The 19,013-nt window shown below is 44.8% G+C and overlaps 1 protein-coding gene across 1 annotated transcript in view; it reads left to right on the top strand.

Moving 5' to 3' along the window:
- The window catches only part of dock1 (dedicator of cytokinesis 1), an 800,130-nt gene that overhangs the window by 648,612 nt on the left and 132,505 nt on the right, over window positions 1–19,013 (top strand). The window contains exons 38-40 of the mRNA XM_071394671.1: window positions 5,624–5,743; window positions 7,826–7,915; window positions 10,874–10,978. Coding sequence (XP_071250772.1) covers window positions 5,624–5,743; window positions 7,826–7,915; window positions 10,874–10,978 — 315 coding nt within the window. The remainder of the gene's footprint in view (window positions 1–5,623; window positions 5,744–7,825; window positions 7,916–10,873; window positions 10,979–19,013) is intronic.

Genomic DNA, 19,013 nt, shown 5'->3' with positions numbered 1-19,013 from the left:
ATGATCTGTGTCTACAGGGTCTGTTCTATAGTAGTATAGAGGTAACATGATCTGTGTTTACAGGGTCTGTTCTATAGTAGTATAGAGGTAACATGATCTGTGTCTACAGGGTCTGTTCTATAGTAGTATAGAGGTAACATGATCTGTGTCTACAGGGTCTGTTCTATAGTAGTATAGAGGTAACATGATCTGTGTTTACAGGGTCTGTTCTATAGAGGTAACATGATCTGTGTCTACAGGGTCTGTTCTATAGTAGTATAGAGGTAACATGATCTGTGTCTACAGGGTCTGTTCTATAGTAGTATAGAGGTAACATGATCTGTGTCTACAGGGTCTGTTCTATAGTAGTATAGAGGTAACATGATCTGTGTCTACAGGGTCTGTTCTATAGTAGTATAGAGGTAACATGATCTGTGTCTACAGGGTCTGTTCTATAGTAGTATAGAGGTAACATGATCTGTGTCTACAGGGTCTGTTCTATAGTAGTATAGAGGTAACATGATCTGTGTCTACAGGGTCTGTTCTATAGTAGTATAGAGGTAACATGATCTGTGTTTACAGGGTCTGTTCTATAGTAGTATAGAGGTAACATGATCTGTATCTACAGGGTCTGTTCTATAGTAGTATAGAGGTAACATGATCTGTGTCTACAGGGTCTGTTCTATAGAGGTAACATGATCTGTGTCTACAGGGTCTGTTCTATAGTAGTATAGAGGTAACATGATCTGTGTCTACAGGGTCTGTTCTATAGTAGTATAGAGGTAACATGATCTGTGTCTACAGGGTCTGTTCTATAGTAGTATAGAGGTAACATGATCTGTGTATACAGGGTCTGTTCTATAGTAGTATAGAGGTAACATGATCTGTGTCTACAGGGTCTGTTCTATAGTAGTATAGAGGTAACATGATCTGTGTTTACAGGGTCTGTTCTATAGTAGTATAGAGGTAACATGATCTGTGTCTACAGGGTCTGTTCTATAGAGGTAACATGATCTGTGTCTACAGGGTCTGTTCTATAGTAGTATAGAGGTAACATGATCTGTGTCTACAGGGTCTGTTCTATAGTAGTATAGAGGTAACATGATCTGTGTCTACAGGGTCTGTTCTATAGTAGTATAGAGGTAACATGATCTGTGTCTACAGGGTCTGTTCTATAGAGGTAACATGATCTGTGTTTACAGGGTCTGTTCTATAGTAGTATAGAGGTAACATGATCTGTGTCTACAGGGTCTGTTCTATAGTAGTATAGAGGTAACATGATCTGTGTCTACAGGGTCTGTTCTATAGTAGTATAGAGGTAACATGATCTGTGTCTACAGGGTCTGTTCTATAGTAGTATAGAGGTAACATGATCTGTGTCTACAGGGTCTGTTCTATAGTAGTATAGAGGTAACATGATCTGTGTCTACAGGGTCTGTTCTATAGTAGTATAGAGGTAACATGATCTGTGTTTACAGGGTCTGTTCTATAGTAGTATAGAGGTAACATGATCTGTGTTTACAGGGTCTGTTCTATAGTAGTATAGAGGTAACATGATCTGTGTTTACAGGGTCTGTTCTATAGTAGTATAGAGGTAACATGATCTGTGTCTACAGGGTCTGTTCTATAGTAGTATAGAGGTAACATGATCTGTGTTTACAGGGTCTGTTCTATAGTAGTATAGAGGTAACATGATCTGTGTCTACAGGGTCTGTTCTATAGAGGTAACATGATCTGTGTCTACAGGGTCTGTTCTATAGAGGTAACCTGATCTGTATCTACAGGGTCTGTTCTATAGTAGTATAGAGGTAACATGATCTGTGTCTACAGGGTCTGTTCTATAGAGGTAACATGATCTGTATCTACAGGGTCTGTTCTATAGTAGTATAGAGGTAACATGATCTGTGTCTACAGGGTCTGTTCTATAGTAGTATAGAGGTAACATGATCTGTGTCTACAGGGTCTGTTCTATAGTAGTATAGAGGTAACATGATCTGTGTCTACAGGGTCTGTTCTATAGTAGTATAGAGGTAACATGATCTGTGTTTACAGGGTCTGTTCTATAGTAGTATAGAGGTAACATGATCTGTGTCTACAGGGTCTGTTCTATAGAGGTAACATGATCTGTGTTTACAGGGTCTGTTCTATAGTAGTATAGAGGTAACATGATCTGTGTCTACAGGGTCTGTTCTATAGAGGTAACATGATCTGTGTCTACAGGGTCTGTTCTATAGTAGTATAGAGGTAACCTGATCTGTGTCTACAGGGTCTGTTCTATAGAGGTAACATGATCTGTGTTTACAGGGTCTGTTCTATAGTAGTATAGAGGTAACATGATCTGTGTCTACAGGGTCTGTTCTATAGTAGTATAGAGGTAACATGATCTGTGTCTACAGGGTCTGTTCTATAGAGGTAACATGATCTGTGTCTACAGGGTCTGTTCTATAGTAGTATAGAGGTAACATGATCTGTGTCTACAGGGTCTGTTCTATAGTAGTATAGAGGTAACATGATCTGTGTCTACAGGGTCTGTTCTATAGTAGTATAGAGGTAACATGATCTGTGTCTACAGGGTCTGTTCTATAGTAGTATAGAGGTAACATGATCTGTATCTACAGGGTCTGTTCTATAGTAGTATAGAGGTAACATGATCTGTGTCTACAGGGTCTGTTCTATAGTAGAATAGAGGTAACATGATCTGTGTTTACAGGGTCTGTTCTATAGTAGTATAGAGGTAACATGATCTGTATCTACAGGGTCTGTTCTATAGTAGTATAGAGGTAACATGATCTGTGTCTACAGGGTCTGTTCTATAGTAGAATAGAGGTAACATGATCTGTGTCTACAGGGTCTGTTCTATAGTAGTATAGAGGTAACATGATCTGTGTCTACAGGGTCTGTTCTATAGTAGTATAGAGGTAACATGATCTGTGTCTACAGGGTCTGTTCTATAGAGGTAACATGATCTGTGTTTACAGGGTCTGTTCTATAGTAGTATAGAGGTAACATGATCTGTGTCTACAGGGTCTGTTCTATAGTAGTATAGAGGTAACATGATCTGTGTCTACAGGGTCTGTTCTATAGTAGTATAGAGGTAACATGATCTGTGTCTACAGGGTCTGTTCTATAGTAGTATAGAGGTAACATGATCTGTGTCTACAGGGTCTGTTCTATAGTAGTATAGAGGTAACATGATCTGTGTCTACAGGGTCTGTTCTATAGTAGTATAGAGGTAACATGATCTGTGTCTACAGGGTCTGTTCTATAGTAGTATAGAGGTAACATGATCTGTGTCTACAGGGTCTGTTCTATAGTAGTATAGAGGTAACATGATCTGTGTATACAGGGTCTGTTCTATAGAGGTAACATGATCTGTGTCTACAGGGTCTGTTCTATAGTAGTATAGAGGTAACATGATCTGTGTCTACAGGGTCTGTTCTATAGTAGTATAGAGGTAACATGATCTGTGTCTACAGGGTCTGTTCTATAGTAGTATAGAGGTAACATGATCTGTGTCTACAGGGTCTGTTCTATAGTAGTATAGAGGTAACATGATCTGTGTTTACAGGGTCTGTTCTATAGAGGTAACATGATCTGTGTTTACAGGGTCTGTTCTATAGAGGTAACATGATCTGTGTCTACAGGGTCTGTTCTATAGTAGAATAGAGGTAACATGATCTGTGTTTACAGGGTCTGTTCTATAGTAGTATAGAGGTAACATGATCTGTGTCTACAGGGTCTGTTCTATAGAGGTAACATGATCTGTGTCTACAGGGTCTGTTCTATAGAGGTAACATGATCTGTGTTTACAGGGTCTGTTCTATAGTAGTATAGAGGTAACATGATCTGTGTCTACAGGGTCTGTTCTATAGTAGTATAGAGGTAACATGATCTGTGTCTACAGGGTCTGTTCTATAGTAGTATAGAGGTAACATGATCTGTGTTTACAGGGTCTGTTCTATAGTAGTATAGAGGTAACATGATCTGTGTCTACAGGGTCTGTTCTATAGTAGCATAGAGGTAACATGATCTGTGTCTACAGGGTCTGTTCTATAGAGGTAACATGATCTGTGTTTACAGGGTCTGTTCTATAGTAGAATAGAGGTAACATGATCTGTGTCTACAGGGTCTGTTCTATAGTAGTATAGAGGTAACATGATCTGTGTCTACAGGGTCTGTTCTATAGAGGTAACATGATCTGTGTTTACAGGGTCTGTTCTATAGTAGTATAGAGGTAACATGATCTGTGTCTACAGGGTCTGTTCTATAGTAGTATAGAGGTAACATGATCTGTGTATACAGGGTCTGTTCTATAGTAGTATAGAGGTAACCTGATCTGTGTCTACAGGGTCTGTTCTATAGAGGTAACATGATCTGTGTCTACAGGGTCTGTTCTATAGTAGTATAGAGGTAACATGATCTGTGTCTACAGGGTCTGTTCTATAGTAGTATAGAGGTAACATGATCTGTGTCTACAGGGTCTGTTCTATAGTAGTATAGAGGTAACATGATCTGTGTTTACAGGGTCTGTTCTATAGTAGTATAGAGGTAACATGATCTGTGTTTACAGGGTCTGTTCTATAGAGGTAACATGATCTGTGTCTACAGGGTCTGTTCTATAGTAGTATAGAGGTAACATGATCTGTGTCTACAGGGTCTGTTCTATAGTAGTATAGAGGTAACATGATCTGTGTCTACAGGGTCTGTTCTATAGTAGTATAGAGGTAACATGATCTGTATCTACAGGGTCTGTTCTATAGTAGTATAGAGGTAACATGATCTGTGTTTACAGGGTCTGTTCTATAGTAGTATAGAGGTAACATGATCTGTGTCTACAGGGTCTGTTCTATAGAGGTAACATGATCTGTGTCTACAGGGTCTGTTCTATAGTAGTATAGAGGTAACATGATCTGTGTCTACAGGGTCTGTTCTATAGTAGTATAGAGGTAACATGATCTGTGTTTACAGGGTCTGTTCTATAGTAGTATAGAGGTAACATGATCTGTGTCTACAGGGTCTGTTCTATAGTAGTATAGAGGTAACATGATCTGTGTATACAGGGTCTGTTCTATAGTAGTATAGAGGTAACATGATCTGTGTCTACAGGGTCTGTTCTATAGAGGTAACATGATCTGTGTCTACAGGGTCTGTTCTATAGTAGTATAGAGGTAACATGATCTGTGTCTACAGGGTCTGTTCTATAGTAGTATAGAGGTAACATGATCTGTATCTACAGGGTCTGTTCTATAGTAGTATAGAGGTAACATGATCTGTGTCTACAGGGTCTGTTCTATAGAGGTAACATGATCTGTGTCTACAGGGTCTGTTCTATAGTAGTATAGAGGTAACATGATCTGTGTCTACAGGGTCTGTTCTATAGTAGTATAGAGGTAACATGATCTGTGTCTACAGGGTCTGTTCTATAGTAGTATAGAGGTAACATGATCTGTGTCTACAGGGTCTGTTCTATAGTAGTATAGAGGTAACATGATCTGTGTCTACAGGGTCTGTTCTATAGTAGTATAGAGGTAACATGATCTGTGTCTACAGGGTCTGTTCTATAGTAGTATAGAGGTAACATGATCTGTGTCTACAGGGTCTGTTCTATAGTAGTATAGAGGTAACATGATCTGTGTCCCTGCAGTGGTCTGAGGAGCCGTGTGCAGCCCACCTCACCCAGAGAGACGGCTACCAGGCCTCGACTCAAGGACAACTCAAGGATCAGCTCTACCAGGAGATCATCAACTTCTTCGACAAGGGCAAGGTACCCAGAGGGAGGACGGGGGGAGAGAGAGAGATAGAGGGAGGACGGGGGGAGAGAGAGAGATAGAGGGAGGACGGGGGGAGAGAGGGAGATAGAGGGGGGGGGGTGAGAGAGGGAGGACGGGGGGAGAGAGAGAGATAGAGGGGGGACGGGGGGAGAGAGAGAGATAGAGGGGGGTGGTGAGAGAGGGAGGACGGGGGGAGAGAGAGAGATAGAGGGGGGTGGTGAGAGAGGGAGGACGGGGGGAGAGAGAGAGATAGAGGGAGGACGGGGGGAGAGAGAGAGATAGAGGAGGGGTGGTGAGAGAGGGAGGAAGGGTGATGGGAGGGGGGGAGAGAGAGATAGAGGGGGGATGGTGAGAGAGGGAGGAAGGGTGGTGGGAGGGGGGGAGAGAGAGAGAGTGTGTGTGTGTTGGTGAGAGACAGAGAGAGGGGGATGGCTCCCTCGTCCTCTCTCCCTCCATCCTCCTCTCTCCTCCCTCCGTCCCATCCTCCTCTCTCCCTCTATCCTCCTCTCCTTCCCACCCCCTCTCTCCCTCCATCTTCCTCTCTCCCTCCCATCCTCTTCTCTCTCCCTCCTCCTCTCTCCTCCCTCCCTCCTCTCTCCCTCCCTCCATCTTCTCTCCCTCCATCCCATCCTCCTCTCTCCATCCCCTCTTCCCCTCTCCATCCCCTCTTCCGCTCTCCACCCTTGTATCACCATAAGCCACAGGACAGACAGACAGACAGACGGTAGATCATGTCAGACAGACAGACTTACAGACAGACGTACAGACAGACGTACAGACAGACGTACAGACGTACAGACGTACAGACAGACAGACAGACAGACAGACAGACAGACAGACAGACAGACAGACAGACAGACAGACAGACAGACAGACAGACGGTAGATCATGTCAGACAGACAGACTTACAGACTTACAGACAGACAGACTTACAGACAGACAGACAGACAGACAGACAGACAGACAGACAGACAGACAGACAGACAGACAGACAGACAGACAGACAGACAGACAGACAGACAGACAGACAGACGGTAGATCATGTCAGACAGACAGACTTACAGACTTACAGACAGACAGACAGACAGACAGACTTACAGACAGACAGACTTACAGACAGACAGACAGACTTACAGACAGACAGACAGACAGACAGACAGACAGACAGACAGACAGACAGACAGACAGACAGACAGACAGACAGACAGACAGACAGAAGGTGATGTACCTGCATGATGATATTCTGTAAAAACAGGAGGAGCAGAACATTCACAGATGACTCAATCTGGAGAAATATCTATCTGTCCAGAAATATCAGTCCATCTTCAGCAGATCAAGGGACCGCAGGGGCTTTAGTCATGAAGACATCCCCGATGCTACTGAAGGTGGGGACGGAGGATGGGAGGAGAGAGGAGGGGATGAGGTGGGAGAGAGGAGAGGGAGGATGGGAGGAGAGAGGAGGGGATGAGGTGGGAGAGAGGAGGGGAGGAGAGAGGAGGGGATGAGGTGGGAGAGAGAGGAGGGGAGGAGAGAGGAGGGGATGAGGTGGGAGAGAGGAGAGGGAGGATGGGAGGAGAGAGGAGGGGATGAGGTGGGAGAGAGGAGGGGAGGAGAGAGGAGGGGATGAGGTGGGAGAGAGAGGAGGGGAGGAGAGAGGAGGGGATGAGGTGGGAGAGAGGAGAGGGAGGATGGGAGGAGAGAGGAGGGGATGAGGTGGGAGAGAGAGGAGGGGAGGAGAGAGGAGGGGATGAGGTGGGAGAGAGAGGAGGGGAGGAGAGAGGAGGGGATGAGGTGGGAGGATGGGAGGAGAGAGGAGGGGATGAGGTGGGAGAGAGGAGGAGGGAGAGAGGAGGGGATGAGGTGGGAGGAGAGGGAGGAGAGAGGAGGGGATGAGGTGGGAGGATGGGAGGAAAGAGGAGGGGATGAGGTGGGGGAGAGAGGGAGGGAAGATGGGAGGGGTAGGCAGGACTGTCTACCGCTAAATACAATGACTGATATAATTTACTATTCTCTCTTATCCTATCTCTCTCTGTGTGTGTGTGTGTGTGTGTGTGTGTGTGTGTGTGTGTGTGTAGATGTGGGAGGAAGCCATCGTACTAGGAAAGGAGCTGGCAGACCAGTACGAGAACGAGATGTTTGACTTTGAGCAGCTCAGTGCCTCCTTGGTAAGTTCACTCTAATCACATGGTACATTCTACTGGTGTAGAAACTGTCCTCTTGTTGTAGGAGACGTGGTATATTCTACTGGTATAGAAACTGTCATCTGGTTGAAGGAGACGTGGTATATTCTACTGGTGTAGAAACTGTCCTCATGTTGTAGGAGACGTGGTATATTCTACTGGTGTAGAAACTGTCATCTTGTTGTAGGAGACGTGGTATATTCTACTGGTGTAGAAACTGTCATCATGTTGTAGGAGACGTGGTATATTCTACTGGTATAGAAACTGTCATCTTGTTATAGGAGACGTGGTATATTCTACTGGTATAGAAACTGTCATCTTGTTGTAGGAGACGTGGTATATTCTACTGGTATAGAAACTGTCATCTTGTTGTAGGAGACGTGGTATATTCTACTGGTGTAGAAACTGTCCTCTTGTTGTAGGAGACGTGGTATATTCTACTGGTATAGAAACTGTCATCTTGTTGTAGGAGACGTGGTATATTCTACTGGTGTAGAAACTGTCATCATGTTGTAGGAGACGTGGTATATTCTACTGGTGTAGGAACTGTCATCTTGTTGTAGGAGACGTGGTATATTCTACTGGTGTAGAAACTGTCATCATGTTGTAGGAGACGTGGTATATTCTACTGGTGTAGAAACTGTCATCATGTTGTAGGAGACGTGGTATATTCTACTGGTGTAGAAACTGTCATCATGTTGTAGGAGACGTGGTATATTCTACTGGTATAGAAACTGTCATCTTGTTGTAGGAGACGTGGTATATTCTACTGGTATAGAAACTGTCATCTTGTTGTAGGAGACGTGGTATATTCTACTGGTATAGAAACTGTCATCTTGTTGTAGGAGACGTGGTATATTCTACTGGTGTAGAAACTGTCATCTTGTTGTAGGAGACGTGGTATATTCTACTGGTGTAGAAACTGTCATCTTGTTGTAGGAGACGTGGTATATTCTACTGGTATAGAAACTGTCATCTTGTTGTAGGAGACGTGGTATATTCTACTGGTATAGAAACTGTCATCTTGTTGTAGGAGACGTGGTATATTCTACTGGTGTAGTAACTGTCATCTTGTTGTAGGAGACGTGGTATATTCTACTGGTGTAGAAACTGTCATCTTGTTGTAGGAGACGTGGTATATTCTACTGGTGTAGAAACTGTCATCATGTTGTAGGAGACGTGGTATATTCTACTGGTGTAGAAACTGTCATCTTGTTGTAGGAGACGTGGTATATTCTACTGGTATAGAAACTGTCATCTTGTTGTAGGAGACGTGGTATATTCTACTGGTGTAGTAACTGTCATCTTGTTGTAGGAGACGTGGTATATTCTACTGGTGTAGAAACTGTCATCATGTTGTAGGAGACGTGGTATATTCTACTGGTGTAGAAACTGTCATCATGTTGTAGGAGACGTGGTATATTCTACTGGTGTAGAAACTGTCATCATGTTGTAGGAGACGTGGTATATTCTACTGGTGTAGAAACTGTCATCATGTTGTAGGAGACGTGGTATATTCTACTGGTGTAGAAACTGTCCTCTTGTTATAGGAGACGTGGTATATTCTACTGGTATAGAAACTGTCATCTTGTTGTAGGAGACGTGGTATATTCTACTGGTATAGAAACTGTCATCATGTTGTAGGAGACGTGGTATATTCTACTGGTGTAGAAACTGTCATCTTGTTGTAGGAGACGTGGTATATTCTACTGGTGTAGAAACTGTCATCATGTTGTAGGAGACGTGGTATATTCTACTGGTGTAGAAACTGTCATCATGTTGTAGGAGACGTGGTATATTCTACTGGTGTAGAAACTGTCATCTTGTTGTAGGAGACGTGGTATATTCTACTGGTGTAGAAACTGTCCTCTTGTTGTAGGAGACGTGGTATATTCTACTGGTATAGAAACTGTGCTCTTGTTGTAGGAGACGTGGTATATTCTACTGGTATAGAAACTGTCATCTTGTTGTAGGAGACGTGGTATATTCTACTGGTGTAGAAACTGTCCTCTTGTTGTAGGAGACGTGGTATATTCTACTGGTATAGAAACTGTCATCTTGTTGTAGGAGACGTGGTATATTCTACTGGTGTAGTAACTGTCCTTTTGTTGTAGGAGACGTGGTATATTCTACTGGTATAGAAACTGTGCTCTTGTTGTAGGAGACGTGGTATATTCTACTGGTATAGAAACTGTCATCTTGTTGTAGGAGACGTGGTATATTCTACTGGTGTAGTAACTGTCCTTTTGTTGTAGGAGACGTGGTATATTCTACTGGTATAGAAACTGTGCTCTTGTTGTAGGAGACGTGGTATATTCTACTGGTATAGAAACTGTCCTTTTGTTGTAGGAGACGTGGTATAGAAACTGGTATAGAAACTGTCATCTTGTTGTAGGAGACGTGGTATATTCTACTGGTGTAGAAACTGTCCTCTTGTTGTAGGAGACGTGGTAAATTCTACTGGTATAGAAACTGTCATCTTGTTATAGGAGACGTGGTATATTCTACTGGTGTAGAAACTGTCATCTTGTTGTAGGAGACGTGGTATATTCTACTGGTGTAGAAACTGTCATCATGTTGTAGGAGACGTGGTATATTCTACTGGTATAGAAACTGTCCTCTTGTTGTAGGAGACGTGGTATATTCTACTGGTATAGAAACTGTCATCATGTTGTAGGAGACGTGGTATATTCTACTGGTGTAGAAACTGTCATCTTGTTGTAGGAGACGTGGTGTGTGTGTGTGTGTGTGTGTGTGTGTGTGTGTGTGTGTGTGTGTGTGTGTGTGTGTGTGTGTGTGTGTGTGTGTGTGTGTGTGTGTGTGTGTGTGTGTGTGTGTGTGTGTGTGTGTGTGTGTGTGTGTGTGTGTGTGTGTGTGTGTGTGTGTACATGGTATTCTGCATCCAGTATATTGAGTCTTCCTGAAGGTTACTTCCTGTTACAGAGGAAGCAGGCTCAGTTCTACGAGAACATTGTGAAGGTGATCCGACCCAAGCCAGACTACTTCGCTGTGGGATACTACGGAGTGGGCTTCCCTTCCTTCCTCAGGGTAAGTAGTTCCTGCGTCCTACACACACACAGGCACACCAACGCACAACACGGTCCATAGTTCTGCAGCCATCTGTGGAGAGAGTAAACAGACAATACATTACCACAGCCAGTAGAGTCCCCTGCCTCAGCCGTGTCTCAGTGAGAGAGTTAACAGTACAATACATTACCACAGCCAGTAGAGTCTCCTGCCTCAGCCGGGTCTCAGTGAGAGAGTTAACAGTACAATACATTACCACAGCCAGTAGAGTCCCCTGCCTCAGCCGTGTCTCAGTGAGAGAGTTAAAAGTACAATACATTACCACAGCCAGTAGAGTCCCCTGTCTCAGCCGTGTCTCAGTGAGAGAGTAAACAGTCAATACATTACCACAGCCAGTAGAGTCCCCTGTCTCAGCCGTGTCTCAGTGAGAGAGTTAACAGACAATACATTACCACAGCCAGTAGAGTCCCCTGTCTCAGCCGTGTCTCAGTGAGAGAGTTAACAGACAATACATTACCACAGCCAGTAGAGTCTCCTGTCTCAGCCGTGTCTCAGTGAGAGAGTTAACAGACAATACATTACCACAGCCAGTAGAGTCCCCTGTCTCAGCCGTGTCTCAGTGAGAGAGTTAACAGTACAATACATTACCACAGCCAGTAGAGTCCCTGCCTCAGCCGGGTCTCAGTGAGAGAGTTAACAGACAATACATTACCACAGCCAGTAGAGTCCCTGCCTCAGCCGGGTCTCAGTGAGAGAGTTAACAGTACAATACATTACCACAGCCAGTAGAGTCCCCTGTCTCAGCCGTGTCTCAGTGAGAGAGTAAACAGTACAATACATTACCACAGCCAGTAGAGTCCCTGCCTCAGCCGGGTCTCAGTGAGAGAGTTAACAGACAATACATTACCACAGCCAGTAGAGTCTTCTGCCTCAGCCGGGTCTCAGTGAGAGAGTTAACAGTCAATACATTACCACAGCCAGTAGAGTCCCTTGCCTCAGCCGTGTCTCAGTGAGAGAGTTAACAGTACAATACATTACCACAGCCAGTAGAGTCCCCTGCCTCAGCCGTGTCTCAGTGAGAGAGTTAACAGTACAATACATTACCACAGCCAGTAGAGTCTCCTGCCTCAGCCGTGTCTCAGTGAGAGAGTTAACAGCACAATACATTACCACAGCCAGTAGAGTCCCCTGCCTCAGCCGTGTCTCAGTGAGAGAGTTTACAATACATTACCACAGCCAGTAGAGTCCCCTGCCTCAGCCGTGTCTCAGTGAGAGAGTTAACAGCACAATACATTACCACAGCCAGTAGAGTCCCCTGCCTCAGCCGTGTCTCAGTGAGAGAGTTTACAATACATTACCACAGCCAGTAGAGTCCCCTGCCTCAGCCGTGTCTCAGTGAGAGAGTTAACAGTACAATACATTACCACAGCCAGTAGAGTCTCCTGCCTCAGCCGTGTCTCAGTGAGAGAGTTAACAGTACAATACATTACCACAGCCAGTAGAGTACCCTGCCTCAGCCGTGTCTCAGTGAGAGAGTAAACAGACAATACATTACCACAGCCAGTAGAGTCCCTGCCTCAGCCGGGTCTCAGTGAGAGAGTAAACAGACAATACATTACCACAGCCAGTAGAGTCCCCTACCTCAGCCGTGTCTCAGTGAGAGAGTTAACAGTACAATACATTACCACAGCCAGTAGAGTCCCCTGCCTCAGCTGTGTCTCAGTGAGAGAGTTAACAGTCAATACATTACCACAGCCAGTAGAGTCCCCTGTCTCAGCCGTGTCTCAGTGAGAGAGTTAACAGTCAATACATTACCACAGCCAGTAGAGTCCCCTGCCTCAGCCGTGTCTCAGTGAGAGAGTTAACAGTCAATACATTACCACAGCCAGTAGAGTCCCCTGTCTCAGCCGTGTCTCAGTGAGAGAGTTAACAGACAATACATTACCACAGCCAGTAGAGTCCCCTGTCTCAGCCGTGTCTCAGTGAGAGAGTTAACAGACAATACATTACCACAGCCAGTAGAGTCCCCTGCCTCAGCCGGGTCTCAGTGAGAGAGTTAACAGTCAATACATTACCACAGCCAGTAGAGTCCCCTGTCTCAGCCGTGTCTCAGTGAGAGAGTTAGCAGACAATACATTACCACAGCCAGTAGAGTCCCCTGTCTCAGCCGTGTCTCAGTGAGAGAGTTAACAGACAATACATTACCACAGCCAGTAGAGTCCCCTGTCTCAGCCGTGTCTCAGTGAGAGAGTAAACAGTACAATACATTACCACAGCCAGTAGAGTCCCCTGCCTCAGCCGTGTCTCAGTGAGAGAGTTAACAGTACAATACATTACCACAGCCAGTAGAGTCCCCTGCCTCAGCCAGGTCTCAGTGAGAGAGTTAACAGTACAATACATTACCACAGCCAGTAGAGTCCCCTGCCTCAGCCAGGTCTCAGTGAGAGAGTTAACAGTCAATACATTACCACAGCCAGTAGAGTCTCCTGCCTCAGCCGGGTCTCAGTGAGAGAGTTAACAGTACAATACATTACCACAGCCAGTAGAGTCCCCTGCCTCAGCCGTGTCTCAGTGAGAGAGTTAACAGTACAATACATTACCACAGCCAGTAGAGTCCCCTGCCTCAGCCGGGTCTCAGTGAGAGAGTTAACAGTACAATACATTACCACAGCCAGTAGAGTCCCCTGCCTCAGCCGGGTCTCAGTGAGAGAGTTAACAGTACAATACATTACCACAGCCAGTAGAGTCCCCTGTCTCACAATGCAGATAGCCCGGTTAGCCAATGTGCGGGAGCACTGGTTGGTCTGCCCAATTGAGGTAGTATGTACATGAATGTATAGTTAAAGTGACTATGCGTATATGATACACAGAGAGTAGCAGCAGCGTAATAATGTCCATGGTAATGAAAGGTGGATAGAGTTGGGGCTATTGATCAGCGTCTGGGTCACTGGCGGCTGGTGGTTTCTCCACGGTGTTGATGGAGGAAAGTTGTGTCACTGTGCCTGATAATCGCTCTCTATTTTCCCCAAGGCTGTAATTCATTTCCTCGTATTAGAGCTCTCTCCCGCGCGGGGAGACTTTGGTGTTCGGTCACGACGTCGTCCTCTTTCCAGAACATCTGTGAGGACGCTCCTTTGAGGAAGACGTCTGATCCATTTGGGCTGTTGAAGACCGTGTTCACAAGTCTCCCCTCTAACCCGTTCTCCTCTAGCAGGGCACAGCATCCATTACAGATAGAACAGCCTGGTACTGCCTTTGTCTGTCTGGCTGTCTAAAAGACCTTTATAGACTGGGCTCTTCTATACACAGTCCTGTCTTTTATTCTATTATCAGCTGTCTGGGGGACAGAGAGAGTGATGTGTGTCTGGAGGACAGAGAGAGTGATGTGTGTCTGGAGGACAGAGAGAGTGATGTGTGTCTGGGATCACAGAGAGAGTGATGTGTGTCTGGGATCACAGAGAGAGTGATGTGTGTCTGGAGGACAGAGAGAGTGATGTGTGTCTGGGGGACAGAGAGATATGTGTGTCTGGGGGACAGAGAGAGTGATGTGTGTCTGGGGGACAGAGAGATATGTGTGTCTGGGGGACAGAGAGAGTGATGTGTGTCTGGGGGACAGAGAGAGTGATGTGTGTCTGGGGGACAGAGAGATATGTGTGTCTGGGGGACAGAGAGAGTGATGTGTGTCTGGAGGACAGAGAGATATGTGTGTCTGGAGGACAGAGAGAGTGATGTGTGTCTGGGGGACAGAGAGATATGTGTGTCTGGAGGACAGAGAGAGTGATGTGTGTCTGGGGGACAGAGAGATATGTGTGTCTGGAGGACAGAGAGAGTGATGTGTGTCTGGAGGACAGAGAGAGTGATGTGTGTCTGGGATCACAGAGAGAGTGATGTGTGTCTGGGATCACAGAGAGAGTGATGTGTGTCTGGAGGACAGAGAGAGTGATGTGTGTCTGGGGGACAGAGAGAGTGATGTGTGTCTGGAGGACAGAGAGAGTGATGTGTGTCTGGAGGACAGAGAGTGATGTGTGTCTGGAGGACAGAGAGAGTGATGTGTGTCTGGGGGACAGAGAGAGTGATGTGTGTCTGGGGGACAGAGAGAGTGATGTGTGTCTGGAGGACAGAGAGAGTGATGTGTGTCTGGAGGACAGAGAGAGTGATGTGTGTCTGGAGGACAGAGAGAGTGATGTGTGTCTGGAGGACAGAGAGTGATGTGTGTCTGGAGGACAGAGAGAGTGATGTGTGTCTGGGGGACAGAGAGAGTGATGTGTGTCTGGGGGACAGAGAGAGTGATGTGTGTCTGGGGGACAGAGAGAGTGATGTGTGTCTGGAGGACAGAGAGAGTGATGTGTGTCTGGAGGACAGAGAGAGTGATGTGTGTCTGGAGGACAGAGAGAGTGATGTGTGTCTGGGGGACAGAGAGAGTGATGTGTGTCTGGAGGACAGAGAGAGTGATGTGTGTCTGGAGGACAGAGAGAGTGATGTGTGTCTGGAGGACAGAGAGAGTGATGTGTGTCTGGAGGACAGAGAGAGTGATGTGTGTCTGGGGGACAGAGAGAGTGATGTGTGTCTGGAGGACAGAGAGAGTGATGTGTGTCTGGAGGACAGAGAGAGTGATGTGTGTCTGGAGGACAGAGAGAGTGATGTGTGTCTGGGGGACAGAGAGAGTGATGTGTGTCTGGGGGACAGAGAGAGTGATGTGTGTCTGGAGGACAGAGAGAGTGATGTGTGTCTGGAGGACAGAGAGAGTGATGTGTGTCTGGGGGACAGAGAGTGATGTGTGTCTGGGGGACAGAGAGAGTGATGTGTATCTGGAGGACAGAGAGAGTCATAGACTTCTCTACATCCTGTGTACTGTAGACAACCTCATAGACTTCTCTACATCCTGTCTACTGTAGACTACCTCATAGACTTCTCTACATCCTGTGTACTGTAGACAACCTCATAGACTTCTCTACATCCTGTCTACTGTACTGTAGACTACCTCATAGACTTCTCTACATCCTGTCTACTGTAGACAACCTCATAGACTTCTACATCCTGTTTACTGTAGACTACCTCATAAACTTCTCTACATCCTGTCTACTGTAGACAACCTCATAGACTTCTACATCCTGTTTACTGTAGACTACCTCATAGACTTCTCTACATCCTGTGTACTGTAGACTACCTCATATACTTCTCTACATCCTGTCTACTGTAGACTACCTCATAGACTTCTCTACATCCTGTGTACTGTAGACTACCTCATAGACTTCTCTACATCCTGTCTACTGTAGACTACCTCATAGACTTCTCTACATCCTGTCTACTGTAGACTACCTCATAGACTTCTCTACATCCTGTGTACTGTAGACTACCTCATAGACTTCTCTACATCCTGTCTACTGTAGACTACCTCATAGACTTCTCTACATCCTGTCTACTGTAGACTACCTCATAGACTTCTCTACATCCTGTCTACCGTAGACTACCTCATAGACTTCTCTACATCCTGTCTACTGTAGCCTACCTCATAGACTTCTCTACATCCTGTGTACTGTAGACTACCTCATAGACTTCTCTACATCCTGTCTACTGTAGACTACCTCATAGACTTCTCTACATCCTGTCTACTGTAGACTACCTCATAGACTTCTCTACATCCTGTCTACTGTAGACTTCCTCCTTGGAGATAAGGATTCACTTCACGTCTGCTAGAGAAAGGGGGGGAAGTCGTAAGAAATAAATGGCTTCTCATATCTAATTCAGTGAGATGAAAACTTCAGCTTATTAGTATCAGCCCAGAAGTTATCATTACAGATCAGATACTGGAACAAAGACGGTGTCCCAAATGGAAACCTTTTCACTATATAGTGCACTTATTTTTGATCAGAACCCAATGGGCTTATTCAAAAGTAGTGCACTATAGAGGGAAACAGGCTGTGATTTGGGACACAGTAAATATGCTGTGCAGTTTTTAAAGGGGACAATGTTCTTTCCCCCCCCCCCAAAAAAAAAATGCAATTTACCACGGAGCATTAATCTTGTAAGCGCTGGAGAGAGTGTTTTTACCTTAATAGCTGCACAACAACATTAACTAAACTAGATTATTATTGCCAGCTAAAGTGGGTTATGTGTTTGTGCCCTGGTCTCTACTGATCTCCAGTAAATCACTGATGTTCTACACCAGATATCCTTTATCCCTCTCACTGTCCTATTGGACTAGGGATGATAGCCTTTATCCCTCTCACTGTCCTATTGGACTAGGGATGATAGCCTTTATCCCTCTCACTGTCCTATTGGACTAGGGATGATAGCCTTTATCCCTCTCACTGTCCTATTGGACTAGGGATGATAGCCTTTATCCCTCTCACTGTCCTATTGGACTAGGGATGATAGCCTTTATCCCTCTCACTGTCCTATTGGACTAGGGATGATAGTCTTTATCCCTCTCACTGTCCTATTGGACTAGGGATGATAGTCTTTATCCCTCTCACTGTCCTATTGGACTAGGGATGATAGTCTTTATCCCTCTCTCTGTCCTATTGGACTAGGGATGATAGTCTTTATCCCTCTCACTGTCCTATTGGACTAGGGATGACAGCCTTTATACCTATCTCTGTCCTATTGGACTAGGGATGATATCCTTTATCCCTCTCACGGTCCTATTGGACTAGGGATGATAGCCTTTATCCCTCTCACTGTCCTATTGGACTATGGATGATAGCCTTTATCCCTCTCACTGTCCTATTGGACTATGGATGATAGCATGTATCCCTCGCACTGTCCTATTGGACTAGGGATGATAGTCTTTATCCCTCTCGCTGTCCTATTGGACTAGGGATGATAGCCTTTATCCCTCTCACTGTCCTATTGGACTAGGAATGATATCCTTTATCCCTCTCACTGTCCTATTGGACTAGGGATGATAGTCTTTATCCCTCTCGCTGTCCTATTGGACTAGGGATGATAGTATGCATCCCTCTCACTGTCCTATTGGACTAGGGGTGATAGTCTTTATACGTCTCACTGTCCTATTGGACTAGGGATGATAGTCTTTATCCCTCTCACTGTCCCATTGGACTAGGGATGATAGTCTTTATCCCTCTCACTGTCCCATTGGACTAGGGATGATAGTCTTTGTCCCTCTCACTGTCCTATTGGACTAGGGATGATAGTCTTTAACCCTCTCACTGTCCTATTGGACTAGGAATGATAGTCTTTATCACTATCACTGTCCTATTGGACTAGGGATGATCGTCTTTATCCCTCTCACTGTCCTATTGGACTAGGGATGATAGTCTTTATCCCTCTCGCTGTCCTATTGGACTAGGGATGAATGTCTTTATCCCTCTCAATGTCCTATAGGACTAGGGATGATAGTCTTTGTTCCTCTCACTGTCCTATTGGACTAGGGATGATAGTCTTTATCCCTCTCACTGTCCTATGGCGTCAGGTGGTTAGAGCGTTGGACTTGTAACCGAAAGGTTGCAAGATCAAATCCCTGAGCTGAAGGTAAAAATCTGTCATTCTGCCCACTGTTCCTAAGCCGTCATTGTAAATATGAATTTGTTCTTAAAACTTCTTGAGGATAGGGTGCAGAGTTTTCACTTAGGGAAAAATAGCGTGCGCAATTTCAACTTCGTGCTACTCATCCCCAGAATATAAGATATGCATATTATTAGTAGATTTGGATAGAAAACATTCTGAAGTTTCTAAAACTGTTTGAATCATATCTGTAAGTATAACAGAACTTATATAGCAGTCAAAACCCTGAGGACTAACTTTTTTATTGTTAAGTTCCTGTATGTTCAATGGGATCTCATGGGCAAAGCAGAATTCTAATTACTATCCACGCAGTTTCTACTGCTTCCACTGGATGTCACCATTGTATGGAAAAAGGTTAAGGTTTTTCATTAGTAAAATGAGAGAGATATTGACCCGGAAGTGGAGTGACGTCGTGTGTTTATGTTTGAGAGTTGAGCAAGACTTGAAAAGTACCATGAGTTTGTTGATATCCTGTATTGAAAACAGATTGACCCGTCTTCAATTTGATCGATTATTAACGTTTACAAAT

This window comes from Salvelinus alpinus, chromosome 3 (assembly GCF_045679555.1).
Source record: "Salvelinus alpinus chromosome 3, SLU_Salpinus.1, whole genome shotgun sequence".
NCBI classification, from domain to species: domain Eukaryota; kingdom Metazoa; phylum Chordata; class Actinopteri; order Salmoniformes; family Salmonidae; genus Salvelinus; species Salvelinus alpinus.
This window is presented reverse-complemented; position numbering and strand designations above follow the sequence as displayed.